Here is an 18,699-nt window from a genome sequence, read left to right on the forward strand (position 1 = left end):
TAAACAGTAAATAAATGAATGATGTAAAAAACAATACACCAAAAACATATGGAGATATGAAGAAAAATAGACTTGTTCCAGTAAATGAAAGTATGATTACAATAACAGGGTAATAGGGTAATTTTTCTTTTTCATAAAATGGGTGTAGCAAGGTGCATATTTCAGTATTTTATTAGTTTGTGTGTTTGGTATGGTTCTATATCGTATATCGTTTTGTATTGTTTGTGTATCGTCGTGTTTAGTGTTGTGCTACGTGGTTATTGTCCTCTGTGCGTTACTGTCCGTCTATGTCCGTCAATGTCCGTCTTTGTCCGAGTGCGTCAGAGCGTGAATACTGGTTATGCGAGTTTGTCTAAATTTATAGAGTGATTGATTGGTTCATAATGCCTTTTCCCCTTTTTCCCGCTTCATTGCACACGCCCTTATTTATATATACACATATATCATTCCGTTCTGAATCATCATCGACGCAAGTCAAGATTTCAATTGTAACAGTTGTTACTATTTATTTAATATTCGCTCTTATCATTGAGCTGAAATATTCTTACTTATTTAATATTCGCTCTTATCTTTGAGCTGAAATATTCATTCATATTTAATTATTATTTAGACGTGCCTGGTAAGTTTATTGCTCATAGTTCTTAGAATGTTTTATGTATTTAACCGCGAAGTCTCCCTTGATATATTTACCGATCACTGTCCATTGTCTTTGTATTTGGTGTTATTAATAATATGATTATGTTAGCATATACTTTTATATGTTTTATTATATGTTTTAGGTTTCGTTCGACTACGTATAAATAAATAATATTCGAACTCCGAAGTTGAGTGGTTTTGTCTTGGGACACCCACACTACATGGGTAATAGGGTAATAACTCTAAAAACACCATGCTTTTGCACAGCACTTCACCTCCAAACAGTCAATGTGTTAGAAGTCAATACCTCAAAACATATGGAGTTATGGAGAGATATAAAAGAACAAGACTCTAAACAAACCATACACAAAATAGTTTTTCTTTGGCACAACACTACTCATCAACAGAGTTAATATGTGTATTAAGATTGAAGTAAATACCCCAATAAGGTAATTTTTATGGAGTAATGGAGAAAATTATACTTTTACCAGCTGTCCAAGAACGTACAAATGGACGTATGGACAGAGAGATGGGAAAAGGTGATTTCTTTATAGTCACCACCACCACATAGTGGCGGTATAAACAAAGTGGTTTGCTATGACCTTGAAATCAACATTGCTTTGAGTTTAAGTCTCAAAACCTCCAACATCAGAGATGTGATATACCTGGCAGTGGAAGGGCTGAAACCATTTCGGCAATTGGGGCACTTTGGGGTCTAGGGGAAGCTCTTTAAAGGGCTCTCCTGAATTCCAAATTTGAGGCAAACTGGAGTTTGAATTCTAACTACCAAAAAAGTTACAACCACAATGTATGAGATAACTTTTTTAATCAGATAAAAAAATATACATGTATTTTTTTTTCATTTTTTTTTAATTTATTTTTTTTGGGGGGGGGGGGGTGGGGGGGGGAGTCCCAAAAGCCATTAGATCTTCTTAACATCCGTGGACAAATCACCTCCCTGCATCATTCACTGATCAAGTTGTTATGACTCATACGTTTTTAGTCAGGGGTTTATTTGAAATAATATAGTATATTGAAACATAAAACCACATCATAAATGTACCTTAGTGCAGAATCTCCATTTTTGGGTTTTGATCGTTGGTCTGGGAACTGTAACAAACACAAAAGAAAGATAAAATATAGTCTTTCGAGTTTGTTTTAAAAAGATTTTAGCTGTATTAATGGATACTCATACCCAAATACCTTGTTAAGACAAGTACTAGCAAAATTGAAGAAAACATTGATTTAAATTCATTAAAATAATACTGGTACTTAGAGTCAATAAATACACAATGTCATGTATTACAAACAAATAATAAGATTGTAACCGTGTATTTAATAGTTGAACGCACGTGGCTGGTGGGTCCTTAAAGATTTACAGTGATCAACTATCATCTCATAAGATAGAAATACTGAGTTTTCTGGAACTTTCTTTCAAATTAAACACGGTAAAAAAAATCATCCTTTTCAGTAAATTAAAACAATTGTAGTTATTGTGGAACTCCTTATTTGGGAGTTATAATTCAGAGAACGAAGATATTAGTTGTATACATACTTATTAACTTGATAACAATATTGCACCTGTCCAATTTTCAATGCTTTATCCTCAGTCTCGTACACGATCACCCTGTAGGATGACCTATCAGCAAAGTTGAATACTTGTTCCACTTTTTTGGAATCAGTTTTACCACACAACGATTCCACTTTCACCCTGTAGTGGCCATCAGGTCTGTCTAGGAAATCACTCATCTGAAATTGCATAATTCAGTTATATATGTTTTATGTGAATGCTGGCTCTTAGCTTCCACATTCAGGCCTGTCAAGTAAATCACTCATTTGAAATTGTAGGGTCATGGTTAGTTTTAAGTGAGTTGAACTGTCGCTAACAGTTTCCACATTCACCATATACCAGTAGTCCCAGTCAGGCCTTTTTAGGAAATCACTCATCAGAAATTTTAAGGTTATGTTAAGTTTAAGTGATTTATAAAGCTGAACACTCGCTCATAGATCACACTTTTACCCTATAGTCCCAGTCAGGCCTGTTGTGGTATAACGCACAAATATTAAATGACTGGTGGGTATTAAAAGATTTAGTGATCAACGATTGTCTCATAAGGTTTAAATTTGGTGTTTTATGCACCTTTCTTTCAAATAATAAATGGTATCCTTCATAAAAACCTTTTTTTTTTAATTAATTCATCCTTTTTAATAAATCAAAAAAAAATTATTAGTTGTGGTACATCTTATAAGGGAGTAAGATTGCATCTTAAAACAGTTCTGCACTCACTCCTAGGTATGGAATCACTCGAAGGGTTCTTGATGAAACAGGCTCCTGGCATAAGCTTGGGCATGTGTATTAAGCCATAAGTGGTATTACTTTACATACCTGTAAACGGCGGACATTCACTTTGTACACAGTGGAGATCACTTTCACTGTACAAGGCTCAGTGTTAAAAGATGTGTAAATTTCCTGTCCCTGGAGCCATATTCATAAAGCTTCATAGTGAATATTTTAAACTTAAAAAAAAAATACTACATATATCTTGAATTAAAAATAATTTTTCATCAATTTCTTCATATGCATTTATTTGGACGTTTCTTTTAGTTGACCCTGCTTCTAAGTAAACACAAGCAAGTAATACCAGCCCCACTTACCTGTAAACTGAGGACATTTCCTTCGTAAAAAGGGGAGGTCACTTTCACATTACAAGGCAAAGTGTTAAGGAAGGTAATTCCTGTCTGACCAGCCCCCAGCGCAGGGTCTTCAGCTTTCTGAGGAATAGAAAAAATATATTCAGTCCTACAGCAACATAATTTATTTCACAATAGTTATGATTTATTCACATTTATCGATCCAATCAATAAACTTCTCCTTAAATCTAATGTGCTAAAGTGCACGTTCCATCAACATTAAAACGGCTTCAACAATTTTATATACATTCCAATGAATAATGTAACCTTTCAATCCAATATGAGGTATAGTTAATCAACTTTTACGTGTTTGACGAGATACAGAGACATTTGCGGTACCAATACCAGACAATTGAAGACAATATATGCCAGAACTCGCTCAGTATTGACCAAACTCGGCCAATATCAACAAAACTCGGCTTATGAGTTTCCTCCATTTTGATTGGCTACAAAACTCACTCAATATAGGACTTGAGAAATGGACCATTTTCATTGGCTGTTGAAACTCGCCTAATATGAGAAATATGCTGAAAATTAGTTTAAAAGATCGCCATTTTGTTTTCCGTTTTTCTGACTGTAGTTTGTTTAAAAAAAATTGTGCTTGTTTAAACATATTTGGAATGACAGAGTAGCCTATTAAATACTTCAACCACTTTGTAGGGTTTGATATTACAGTTGTATTTAACCTCTTGGTGGATTTTACGATAATTATCTTTATGAAAACCGAAAGATGAAAATTTTGAACTTTTGGCAAACGAAAGACGAAGAAAAGACATACAGGCTTAGACCAATACAGCTAGCCTCGGACAAATAGCTACGATAATATGAAATCATGTAATTAATAACATTGTTATTCACTTGTAAAACATTCCTTGTTTCATTAAAGATTTTAAACTAAATTTGGGTGGACTTTCAGGTGAAATCCAGAACTAAAAAATATATTCTTCTATTTATCTCTGGTACTATCTGGAAACTATCCTAACATCTGTATCTGCATCCCTCCGCCGGCCCAACCTCAAAGAAGCCTTATTGCAAGCAAAAGTGCCGCCGAACAGAAGTAAGTGTGCTAAAAAGGTGGTAACAATTAACAAAGCCAGAGTTATCAGCCTTGCTGTACATAAGCATATATATAGTCTCTGGCAACAAGTGTACCAAGTTTCATTTGAACATCTCGAAGAAGAGTTTTTGAAAATTATTGCCATGCTAAAAAACTGTATGCCAACATAAACAAGGACTACAAGTTGTCAACAACAACAATGCCAACAACGACTTCAAGGCTTTGGCAATACCTCAACTATTTCACAAAAAAAAGACAAGCAACAAGTGCCCTACATCAATCTTCATCTGCACAAGGCCTGCACACACAAAGGCAAGTGAGCTGATATAAAGTCCAACAACCATCCGCTGTAGGGGTCTGCAAAAAAAATATACATGTTTATTTTCCATAAAACACAGAACTTACAAGCATACAATTTTTTTTATCTGAACAAGTCTTGACTTTTCCCTTACATAGATGTTCAAATACCAACATTCATATATAAAAGTTTTTAAATCTAGTTATCGAAATTAGTCCTTTGGATTCATGAACAAGCCAAATTCATATACAGAAAAAAAACTTTATGCGACCTACCCGTTTTCACGACCAACCCACTAATGAGACCGATTTCTTTCAAACCCGATCTTTTTCCTCTATAATTCAATGGTCATAAACCCCGAAAAAAGGGCACCAGCTGTTATTCAGTAATATGACAACTAAATCCAGTCACCTTTAATTTATCACATGTTAAATTGATCCGTTAATGAGAACGCAGGCAATTTGCTCATAGGTACTATACATGTCTGTGTTCACACCTCGCTGACACGCAAAACAAAGAAGTTTAGTACACATGTCCCGGTTTAAGGATAATCACAACCACTTTACGACAAAAAGTAGCCGCTTTACAATAGAGGTCAAGATAAGATCATAAGAGTGAAAAACACAAAGCGTTTAGAATATTGATGGGTTTTTGAGTGATTTAATGCTTTTAATTGGATTTTCGGGGAGACTTACTGTGAAAATATAATTACAGGACATTGCAACTATGTTGTTTTAATACATGTTATTTTTTGAACAAGTTTTGATGTAAATTAATAAATGACATAATTTTCTATTTATTTTCTCTACTTGAATAGTATTCACTATAGCCTCATATGACCAATACCCAGTTAAACATGTACATGTACATAGTAAAAATCTAATGAGTTCCACCACTTGACCATTCACAAACCTTATCAGCACAAACTCAGTAATGAGACCACCCAGCTATTAAGACCATTTTCTCAAAGTCCCATAGGTGGTCTGAATCTGAATAGAGTGGTTTTACTGTACTACTGCTTGGTATTAAATTTTTGAACAAGCCCTGCTGTATAAAACCCAGAATTTAGCAAGCCCGGAAAGCATTTTAACCAGTGTTGGGCTTGCGGGCTTGTGTTAATTTTGACCACTGTTAATTTGAAGAAACATGATCATGCATATGTGTAGATTATAACAGCTAACAAGTCACATACCTGTTGGGTATCCTACACTTATCCAGGAAGGGGTAGACAATTTTGTCAAGTATGGGAATCATTATGAGGATCAGTAGTGGGTTCAGTGCCTGCATCTGGTCGGGCTTCAGTTTGCCAAATATTCCCTGAAAATTTTTGGTGAATTATCTAAATGGTAAAAAATGTTATTTTTTATCACTTGTCTAGAAAGGGGAAGACAAGATTGTCACGGACTTAATCATGTTTTAAGGATGAGAAGTGGAGTCTGTGTCTGGTCTGGCTTCAGTCTGCCAAATATCCCCTGAAAATTTGGGGCATCATTTAAATGGTGATTTGTTATCTATTTATCACTTGTCTAGAAAGGGGTAGACAATCTTGTCGGGTATTCGAATCATTATGAGCATCAGTAGTGGGTTCAGTGCCTGCATCTGGTCGGGCTTCAGTGTTCCAAATATGCCCTGAAATATTGGGCAATGTTGATTAATTTTCTCTTTCGAGGCGACAAGATGTAACAACTTTGTCGAGGATTGGAATAATTCAAAAAGGGTGAGTAGAAGGCTGAGTGCTCGCATATGGTTTGGATTCAGTATGCCACATATGCCTTAAAATGTAGGGCTTGTTTTATCATTTATACTTAAAGGGTATAAAGTTGAACACTTTAATAATCTTGTCAAGTATCAGAATCAAGATGGTTTGTAGTGGGTTGAGTGCCTGCATCTGGTCAGTAAACAGTGGCATTTTTACAGAAGAACAATTCTTTAAACATTTTTTTTTCACATTGCAATCTCCTTCCTTTTACATCAGTAAACACTTGATTCTGGATTTTTCAAGTATAGTTTATACTAGTGTCCTTTAGCTTGATTGTAATGAAAGCAGATAGAATCACAATCCATCTGTTTTCCTGGGTTGAAACCAGTACTCATGTACTGGTGAGAAGTTTGAAAGGCCATGAGAAAATACCCCTAGTGGTGATGAAACCCATAACCTCTTGGGTGAGGGGCAGACACATATACTACTTGACCACTCTCATCCAAATTTCATAAATTGATTTTTAAAAGTCTATTGTGAAAATGTGTTCACTTATCAAAACAGATTTGATTAAATGTGAAAACTTAAATGAAAAAACAAATATTATTTGAGAAAAAAACCAACAACATTACCATGCTGCCATCCATGTGTTCCGCTTGCAGTGTCCACCTTGATCCCTGCAAACAGAAATGTATGTATACAGGTATTGCAATATGCTAGCTTATTCATCTCAACAGTAGAGGGACTTACAACTGCTGGGAAATTTGGGAATCAACTACCAACCATTCATGGAAATGAATATCAAAATTATTGAAGATAAAAGTCCATACTCATTCATTACATCAAGATCAGATAATCGTTAACTTTGAACTTTTCCAAAATATTATGCTGATAAGCTTGTAAAAGAAGTATGGTAAATATTTGATAAGATCAGTGGTCGAAATTAACACAAGCCCGCAAGCCCTGCACTGGTAAAATGTCTTCCAGGCTTGCTCAAATTCTGAATTTTATATAGCAGGGCTTGTTCAAACAGTTGATGCCAAGCTATAGTATATGAATTCGGGCTTGTTCATCTAAAAGCCTAATTTCAATGACTGTAAGATATAGCCAAGTTATAGAGTAAACAAGATCAACTTGATTATTAAGACAATTCAAAGTAATCACTCATTTAAGTTAGCACGGGCAATCAGGTCGGTTATTGAACTTACCTGAGATATCACACTCTTTAACATTGCTACAAAGTTAATATATCATAAATCATGATAAAGCTATAGTACATCATAGATCACAGCTCATGACTGTACTTCCAGGGCTTCCATTAAAGAAAGTTTGGAAGAATCAGGACTAAAACGTAAAAAAAAGGGTTTTCCTCCAAAAAAAGGGCTAAAAAGAACTAAAACCTCCAAAAAAGAACTAAAACATCCAAAAAAGAACTAAAACCTCCAAAAAAGAAAAAGAACTAAAACATCCAAAAAAGAACTAAAACATCCAAAAAAGGGTTTTCCTCCAAAAAAGGGCTAAAACCTCAAAAACTGAAACTCTTGAAGTACAGAAACTTCCGTATTTTGGGGTAAAACTTTCAAAGTTGAAAGCTTGTGATTTCAGAATATGAAATCCTGGTGTCAGTGTTACTTTAATAGCCACATTTTCAATTATTCTTGAATTAAAATTAATTGTTAGAATACACTTTATAGGAATTATACCAAACTACTTTTTATCCCAAGTTGTACAACAGTGGACAAATAACTAGTGTTTGGGGGATTTAAACATCCACCTTGTAGATAAAAAAAATCCTAAAAAGATGGAAAGGAAGTTCATACTTTCAGTTTCAACTCTGGCTTGTTAAAACTCACATGTACCAACAAAGGTTAAAAACATGTTTATATATTTAATCTTTATATGAGACTTCCAATCTGAAAACCAGGTTCTACAAGACAATATAATTTATGTTTATAATACTGATTCCTTTATAAAATCCAGAGCCAGTTATCAAGAATCAAGATCAAGAATCCTAAAAGAAATTCCATATCTTCGAGATATTTTAGAACAAAGGACCGGACTGTTGACAGTCTCGAATTCTCGAGGAAATTGCCCCATGAGTTCTCAAGATATTGAATGGGCACTTTTATTAATACCAGCGTTTGTTTTACAATACACAAGGAACTCTCAGAGTAAAAACAAAACTGTATGTTTTACCTGTTGATTATTTAATGCCCAGAAAAGAGGCAGAGGTAGGAACATCAGCAGTACACGTAACAGACGCCTCACGTCCTCGATAAACCAGTTCTGAAAGAGAACCAGAGATTGACATAAGCACAAGACCATGAGCCCTGTACTGGTAAAATGCTGTAACTAATATATAAATGTACATGTAGTTATCAATGGGTAGATATTTAGGGGCCAGGTAGCACACATTCAAATTTGTCTAGTGCTTAATTGGTAATATTGAAATATAGTTTAATTTGCCTTGTTTACCCTTTGCCATTAAATGGGATTTATGTTAAAACTTTTGGCTACTAAGCTTGTTTCTGTAGTATTTCATATAAATATTGTGCCTCTAAACAGGTTTTTTGTTTTTTATTTATGGGCTTGTTTGTATAGTTTTCATGTTTTTGAATTAGTTAAGGTTTCTTAAAATGTGCAAGATAACATCTTTCGTCTTAAACCAAAAATATGTGTATGCTCGTTCTTGAGAAAGCCCTGTAGGGCAAAAGTGCATCAAAGTCCGCCAAGGGACATAACTCTACCAGTATTTAGGCAAGAGTTGTGGGCATTTCTACAAATCCAAACTATTGGGAACATGTGTATTAAGTTTCAGGTGAATATATTGAACTATTCTTTCACTTATGCCCAAGGGTAAAGTTCCTGGTGAGTCCACTGAAACTTTGGCAATAGCTTGGGGTTTTTTTTCATAAATAAAATTATTTTAAGATTCAAAACAAGAGTACTGCAGAGTTAACACACCACTTATGTGCTGTTTTATTTCTGAAAAAGGGGCATCACTCAACAAATATTAAATCCAGAGTTACCCGCTTTGCTGTACATGTGCATATTGTTTCCAGTTTCAATTTAATATCTTGAACTATGGCCAAGCTTAAAAATTGAACACAGCGAAGACTATGTGAAAAGTAACGCAAAGGCTATGACAATACCTCAACTTGTTTCCTTTGAAATACTTACAAATAGACAATTGAAAATGATCAAATAAAAAAACGTAAACATATGCTGTACTAGTGTTGTTTTTTTTCGATAATTCTTGCTAAAAATATAAGAATATATTACAGAACAGAGTAAATACTCTAAATTATATCATCAGAAACTAAAACAGAGTTAAGTGGAGATATATATTTGTGATTAATATACTAGCATTCTAATTAACAAGTTGGGGTAATTATTTGGAAATAAAAACACACATATTTAATACAAGTTTGGAAGCATGACATTAAATACTTAACATTAAATGTAGCAATGATCATAATACAAGTTCTGACTGCATATATGATAATTACTCTATATTTGTGGCACTGCTCAAGCAACACACATTACAACATCTAATTTTTCAGAGGGGAAGTGACATTTGCATAATAGGGTCAGGAAAAAATACAACAATTATCTTACCAGTAATGGCTTACATTTCCTCCTTTTGATTGCAAAAAATAGTTGTAATGCTACTTACATGTAGGTCAAAGCTTAACAATATAACAATTTCATATGCACTTATTTTTATGAATAAAACATGGAAACTAATAGCTTCAATTACCAACAAATTGTGGAAATAACAATGAACGTATTTTAGTAATATCAAGGTTGCTTGAGTTGTGGAAAAATATTTTATTTGCACTGAACCTTATTTTGCACTGAACCTTATTTTGCACTGAACCTTATTTTTTGTTAATTAATATTTATCACTACTTTGCAAGGTAAAATGAAAATAATCATTACGTGACAACTGATAACAGAGGTTGAAATTAACACAAGCCCACAAGCCCTGTACTGGTAAAATGTCTTCTGGGATTGCTCATATCAATTCCGAATTTTATATAGCAGGGCTTGCTAAAAATAATTGATGCCAAGCAATAGTATAAGAATTTGGGCTTGTTCATCCAAAGTTAAATTTCAATGACTGAGATAAATGTACAAGTTTCCAGTGCTTTAAGGCAAATGTAAATTGTAAATAAATGTACAAACTAAAGATCTTTTATTTTACCTCAAACTTGTCATCAGCATAGTACAACCAGTGTGGTCGTTCTTCTTCATACTTGGTGCTTTGAAACTTTCCAACTATACCAGACTGAAAATTAATCATTCTTGCGATGAGTATGAAGAACAAACAAAATTCTGTTACAAAGTGACGTTCAGATGATCGATTATAATTGAAAATTGATTAGTTGGGCATGAAATTGGCTGTTTGTGTTGTTTTTCTTCTTTCCTCTTGATTAAATGTTTGCCAACTTTCTCATTTGAGTTTATTCATACGTTAGGAAGTGTAACAGTCAGTTTTATAAAAAAAATATTGAAGAAAGCAAAAACAACAATAAATAACTTTAAACCTACACATGACAGCCGCAGAGTTAAAGATTATAAGTTATTGTACAAGAATAAAACTACAACTAACGCATTGTCAAAATATGATTGTACTATCTATAATTGGTTACTTCAGTGGAACTGATTATTGATAGTCAAACTGGAACTGATTTCCAACACTCATTAACATTTTACTGTCCTTGTACAGTTTTATGAATTGAATATATCAAACAAATATACAGTAGGGACATATAATATATATATATATATTTATATACAGTTTCAAATGTTTTTCCTATCACATCACAATTGAATAGATCATTTCGGTTTATGACTAAGATGTCTATTGATAGGTATGTCTTTTACTTACAAAGATACATTTGAAAGTTTTTCCAATCACATCACCGGTGGGGGGAACTCTTGTGTACTGGTTTCGCCCCATGAAGAACAAACCTGAAAAAAGGAATAAATACATACAGGACAATCGCTAATCATCATCATCATCATCATCATCATCATCATCATCATCATCATCATCATCATCATCATCATCATTATTGTGATATTAGGGCCAGGGACCTTATTCATAAACCCTTTTAAGTCATTTCCTATCTTAATTAAATTTCTTAAATTTTTCATTGTCAAATTTAAAGAAATGTATAAGTGTTTTTAACATATAAGAATTTTTTTTTTATTTAGGTAAAAAAAAATAATGTTTTTTCGGAATTCTTTATTTCTTATTTCATATATGACTAAAGAGATACAAAAGTTAGGAAATGACTTAAGAATACTGCCCAAAGTCTTCAGGCCACTCACTGAAATAACTTCCCCAGCTCACACCATCAATCGCACAGGCCCATATAAAATCAACATGGTGTAAATTTTTTTAATAAAAAAAACAAAATTCACACTTTGTACACTTATAGAATTTTGCGGAAAATATATGTAACATGGTGAATTAAAATGGCCAGGCCTGCCTGGTCTTTCACATTAGGAAAACAGCAGTTCCGAGGCAAAAAGTGCAGACCTTGGGCATTGTACATTTTGGCTAATGAAATGACTGAGATTAGACTCCTTAAAGTAGAATAATGATTGAATAGAATGTAATTACAACATTTAATTTTGTTCTTTAATAAAACTTAGTTAGTATACATTGTATATGCATCAGGCTTAAGCACCTTTGAATCATCCAATCAATGTATTTCCTTTAATTATTCAGACTCAATAACTATTGAATCTGATTGAAACTCACATATGGACAGTAACATAAGTATTGCAGGAACACCAAAGGCAAGAAGATAGCAATCATCCTCGAAGCACTGCACATCAGCTGTAAGGAATGTTATAATAATATAATTTAGTAAAAAATCAACAGGATAAGAAATGGTTGTCACTGACAACTGCATATTGAGATACACTTACATTATGGAATATTCAGGTTGAGCTACACTAAAACTATGGAAAAATCAGGTTGAGATATATGGAGGCTATTCGCTGCCAAAAGTCCAGACGTGTAATTCCCACAATGTGCTTCTTAATCGTACTAAATATCTCTTACATTTGTCAATGTAGACGTGCTATTTGTTGTTTCTATTCGTCAGTTTTACCGTATTGATTTGTCATTTGTCATTATAGTAGTCAAAATGTATATTTGTCAGATCGACCCTGTATAAACTCACTAAAACATAGATCGTATAACTTGCCTTTAACAATATGATGATGTAATTTAGAAAGCCGAATCATGCATATGTAAAACTGCAATCCTACAGTCGACACTTGCATTTGTAAAATGAACATTTGCAGTCCAACAAGTCCAGGTTTACAAAAGTCAATTGACAAGTTAAGAATTACAAGGATAGACGATTTCGCCTATACCTTATAAGGTAAATGTCACCGAAAGAAACGAAGGTGAATGGGCGGAGCTAACGAATCAGATTTTCTTTCGTTTATTTCCGTCGAATCAAGCAAGGGAGATAACATCTTCGCCTACCTCCTGTAAATTCCTGGTTGTAAGTCCGAGTACTCTCTCTTTATTTCACAATAAATAACTAAAATTAACTTCATCTTTTATTTCATTTTGACGTTCAATGTTCCTAAATGGGTTATAAATCACCATATCATTTAGTCAATTGCAGTTGGGTGTATCTGAGCTGGGCTCACGGACCCAGATTTATACTGCCACTGTCAGTTGTTTTTTTACTTATATACCCAAGCAAGCAAAAATTGTTCATTTATTTTATTTACAAGTGGACCATGGGCGGGTCGTTCAGTGGGGGGGGGGGGCTGTGGGCCTGTGTCCCCTCCAGTTGGCCCACAAGTAAACTTAAAGGTTAATTTTTTTGTCAATATTTCTCAGAAAAAAAGTACTTAATTACGCCATAATGCGCCAATTCAGACTAAAAATATTTAAAATATTATAGGGGGAGTACCCCTAAACCCCACTTCCCTCATTTTAAACATATTAATGTCATGCCCACTCGAGGGATCATGTCCAAAAAGTTGTGCCCCTAAGTAACGCCCCTCTAACGCAAGTCCCTGTTCAAAACCTGCTCCAGCAAATCCACGAAACTTTTGACGGACATCATAATTATATCCACCTAGTTTTGCCTGATGTTATACATTTACTATCTTAATAAGCATGTATGGTGTAAACGTGTAATTTCAATACATCATTGAAACAAAATATCCATGTGGATGGAAGAACAGCCCTCCAACCCACTTGTGTCCCCCAGTTATGAATTACGGGATCTGCCACTGTGAACTATAACAATCAAGTGGGGGATTTCAAGAACATGAAAAAATAGATATCGTGAGTCTTAGATTAGAAAAACAAACGCGCGATTTTTCCCCTCCAAAAGGGCTAGGTCCGCTTCACCTAAATGTGAAAAAAAGCCCTGACTGTTGAGTGTGGGTGGGGTATAAAAGGTAGCAGCAAGTAATAATTGTTTATTAGCAATAAATTGACTTCATCTTTAAAATACTTTATTAATTACCCATAAAATAATATTCGATACAGTATAATGTACGAGTTATATGAAGTTGTAATCTAAGTGTATTTTATCCATACAGTTCCAGCTACCAGGTAAGAAACCTCTGGGGCATCTTAGTGAATAATTTCAACTTAATGAAAATTTGGATTTTTTTCTTCGTAAATTTTAAATGATCTAATATTACTTGCAATCTTAAACATTGCAAAAAGGCAAGAAAGTGTCCTCTAATGGTAGAATTTAAAATAGTGTTTATAGTAATTTAAAGCTGCACTCTCACAGATTGACAGTTTTGACAACCTTTTTTTTGTCCCGGACTCGGCTGATTTTGGCAGCAATGCTTTCTATACAAATAATAAGATTACTCACACTAAAACAGATCTAAATTGTTTGGAAAACTGCCGACATTTTTCATTTTTCTTAAAACGTTACTGTAGTATCACTTTTAGCCATAAAACATCAATTTGCGAACGTAAAACTGAAAAACAGTATCTGATTTTTTGTCAGCAGTCTTATACCACTGGTATCCAGACATTTACGCAAAAATTGGCTAATTCCAAAACAAAAAATAAAAATAGTTGTCAACATGGCCAATCTGTGAGAGTGCAGCTTTAAAAGAAAAATAAGACAATGGGACTTTTCATTCTTGAAGTATAATTATTTTAATGCTAATGACTTACATTTTGTTGTGTTTGAGTCAAGTATCATTTTGCATACATCTCATTTCATGCCGGTCATATGTGCGTATTAATTACTATTATATAGACAAAAACATGTTGTAATATCATATATTATTTTATTCGAAATGAAATAATTTATAATCCATCCTGTTTCCAAATCATAGTCCATAATGTCATAATATAGATGATTCGTAATGTCCATAATAAGTTAATAACGTTCGCAATGTCCATGGTCCAAAGTATCCATAATTGGTTAAAATAGAGCTGAGTGATAGCGGAAATTTCCAAAAGATGTAAGGAGGAGTAAGACATGGTTAAGGCGGAGTTAAGACATGGTTAAGGCGGAGCTATCTATAAATAAAATTAAATTCATCTCGTAAACATGTTCAACTGCGAATGAAAAGTCACCACCATACAATGTACTTTGTAGAACTACGAACTGAAATCTGTCTTCTACACACCCCAATGTAAAACCCGGCATGTGACTTTCACAGAATGACGTGTGTTTAACATACACAACTTTATAAACACGACTGAATCGTCTGTTGAATAGATGCAACGAGAATAAAACTGCAATTAGTACAATGAAAAATGAAAATGTGCAGTGTAAAATGTAAACATACAACCGATGAGTTGGCGGTTGTAAAATGTAAATTGGTAAATCATCAATGTTACAAACCTAAAATACACACATACACGTATGGACTTTTGGCAATGAATAGCCTCCATACAGATACACTGACATTATGGAATATTGAAGATGAAATACACTGACATTACAGAATATTGAAGTTAGATACACTGACATTACAGAATAATCAGGTTGAGATACACTGACATTATGGAATATTCAATTCGAGATACACTGACATTATGGAATATTCAAGTCGAGATACATTGACATTATGGAATATTCAAGTCAAGATACATTGACATTATGGAATTTGAGGTCTAATACACTGACATTACGGAATATTGAAGTCAAGATACACTGACATTCCGGAATATTGAAGTTGAGATATATTGACATTTCGGAATATTGAAGTTGAGATACACTGACATTACAGAATATTGAAGTTGAGATACACTCAGACATTACGGAATATTCAAGTCGAGATACACTGACATTACAGAATATTGAAGTCGAGATACTTTCAGACATTACGGAATATTGAAGTTGAGATACACTGACATTACAGAATATTGAAGTCGAGATACTTTCAGACATTACGGAATATTGAAGTTGAGATACACTGACATTATGGAATATTGAAGTTGAGATACACTGACATTACGGAATATTGAAGTTGAGATACACTGACATTATGGAATATTGAAGTTGAGATACACTGACATTATGGAATATTGAAGTTGAGATACACTGACATTACGGAATAATCAGGTTGAGATACACTGACATTATGGAATATTGAAGTTAGATACACTGACATTATGGAATATTGAAGTTGAGATACACTGACATTATGGAATATTGAAGTTGAAATACACTGACATTATGGAATATTGAAGTTAGATACACTGACATTATGGAATATTGAAGTTGAGATACACTGACATTACGGAATAATCAGGTTGAGATACACTGACATTATGGAATATTGAAGTAGAGATATATTGACATTTCGGAATATTGAAGTTGAGATACACTGACATTACAGAATATTGAAGTCGAGATACTTTCAGACATTACGGAATATTGAAGTTGAGATACACTGACATTATGGAATATTGAAGTTGAGATACACTGACATTATGGAATATTGAAGTTAGATACACTGACATTATGGAATATTGAAGTTGAGATACACTGACATTATGGAATAATCAGGTTGAGATACACTGACATTATGGAATATTGAAGTTGAGATATATTGACATTTCGGAATATTGAAGTTGAGATACACTGACATTACAGAATATTGAAGTCGAGATACTTTCAGACATTACGGAATATTGAAGTTGAGATACACTGACATTACAGAATATTGAAGTCGAGATACTTTCAGACATTACGGAATATTGAAGTTGAGATACACTGACATTACAGAATATTGAAGTCGAGATACTTTCAGACATTACGGAATATTGAAGTTGAGATACACTGACATTATGGAATATTGAAGTTGAGATACACTGACATTACGGAATATTGAAGTTGAGATACACTGACATTATGGAATATTGAAGTTAGATACACTGACATTATGGAATATTGAAGTTGAGATACACTGACATTATGGAATATTGAAGTTGAGATACACTGACATTATGGAATATTGAAGTTAGATACACTGACATTATGGAATATTGAAGTTGAGATACACTGACATTACGGAATAATCAGGTTGAGATACACTGACATTATGGAATATTGAAGTAGAGATACACTGACATTACGAAATATTGAGGGTGCGATACACTGACATTACAGAATATTGAGGTCACGATACATTGACATTATGGTATATTGAAGTCGAGATACACTGACATTATGGAATATTGAGGTCGCGATACATTGACATTATGGTATATTGAAGTCGAGATACACGGACATTACGGAATAATCAGGTTGAGATACACTGACATTATTGAATATTGAAGTTGAGATACACTGACATTATGGAATATTGAAGTTAGATACACTGACATTATGGAATATTGAAGTTGAGATACACTGACATTATGGAATATTGAAGTTGAGATACACTGACATTATGGAATATTGAAGTTAGATACACTGACATTATGGAATATTGAAGTTGAGATACACTGACATTACGGAATAATCAGGTTGAGATACACTGACATTATGGAATATTGAAGTAGAGATACACTGACATTACGAAATATTTAGGGTGCGATACACTGACATTACAGAATATTGAGGTCACGATACACTGACATTATGGAATATTGAAGTCGAGTTACACTGACATTACGGAATATTGAGGTCGCGATACACTGACATTACGGAATATTGAGGTCGTGATACACTGACATTATGGAATATTGAAGTCAAGATACACTGACATTATGGAATATTGAAGTCGAGTTACACTGACATTATGGAATATTGAAGTCAAGATACACTGACATTACGGAATATTGAAGTCGAGATACACTGACATTACGGAATATTGAGGTCGCGATACACTGACATTATGGAATATTGAAGTTGAGTTACACTGACATTATGGAATATTGAGGTCGCGATACACTGACATTATGGAATATTGAAGTAGAGATACACTGACATTATGGAATATTGAATTCGAGTTACACTGACATTATGGAATATTAAAGTCGAGTTACACTGACATTATGAAAAATTGAAGTCGAGTTACACTGACATTATGGAATATTGAAGTCGAGATACACTGACATTATGGAATATTGAAGTCTAGATTCAGGTTGAGGTACAATGACATTACAGAATATCGAACTTGAGGTACACTGACATTACGGAATATTCAGGTTGTGGTATATATTGAAGAAACACATTATTGTTCACACCAATTATATGAGAATAATCAATGTTTTTTAATTAATTAATAGGCGCATGTGTCAGTATGTCAGTTCAGCTTCAGACCTTGCAATATAGCATTTGGTTGGTAGTTACCAAGCTGGAAAATTGGGTTTTCTCTTGGCACTGTTGTTTTCAATAACAACACAAGACCACACTCTCTTGAAAGCAACATTATGCCAACTTTAGTGATCAAGCATAAGTTAGAACTTTCACAATTAATGTAAAATTAACTAGAGCTATCACGAAATGTGATTAATACCCCAGAATGCACCCCTGATAGGACAGATTTATATTCAGAAATTTCACCTGAAAATGACAATGCTGTGGATACAGTTATGGTTCTTGTAGACTGCACTTCCACTCATTGTCCTTTTCCATCGCATGTAGCTTAATTAAACTCCATCTAATAGTTTTAAAATCAGGAACCAAATGCAATGCTTAATAACTTAAATTTTCAAGTTATTGTCCAGACAAGGAAAAATTGCAATGGACTGACCAACCAACCAACCACAGGGTGACTCCAATATAACCCCTTCAAAATTCATTTATCGAGGATATAATGAAGTTAAAACTAAAGACA

General features: G+C 33.8%; 1 protein-coding gene across 2 annotated transcripts in view; it reads right to left on the minus strand.

The window, feature by feature from the left end:
• The window catches only part of LOC128241758 (solute carrier family 15 member 1-like), a 37,770-nt gene that overhangs the window by 6,134 nt on the left and 12,937 nt on the right, over positions 1-18,699 (minus strand). For both annotated transcript variants that reach the window (XM_052958831.1, XM_052958832.1), the window contains exons 9-18: positions 12,158-12,235; positions 11,276-11,358; positions 10,589-10,672; positions 8,578-8,667; positions 7,014-7,058; positions 5,875-5,999; positions 4,660-4,741; positions 3,292-3,408; positions 2,218-2,385; positions 1,700-1,746 (exon numbers count right to left, since the gene is read on the minus strand). In XM_052958831.1, coding sequence (XP_052814791.1) covers positions 1,700-1,746; positions 2,218-2,385; positions 3,292-3,408; positions 4,660-4,741; positions 5,875-5,999; positions 7,014-7,058; positions 8,578-8,667; positions 10,589-10,672; positions 11,276-11,358; positions 12,158-12,235 — 919 coding nt within the window. The remainder of the gene's footprint in view (positions 1-1,699; positions 1,747-2,217; positions 2,386-3,291; positions 3,409-4,659; positions 4,742-5,874; positions 6,000-7,013; positions 7,059-8,577; positions 8,668-10,588; positions 10,673-11,275; positions 11,359-12,157; positions 12,236-18,699) is intronic.

Source organism: Mya arenaria, chromosome 7 (genome assembly GCF_026914265.1).
Source record: "Mya arenaria isolate MELC-2E11 chromosome 7, ASM2691426v1".
In the NCBI taxonomy this organism is placed as follows: Eukaryota; Metazoa; Mollusca; class Bivalvia; order Myida; family Myidae; genus Mya; species Mya arenaria.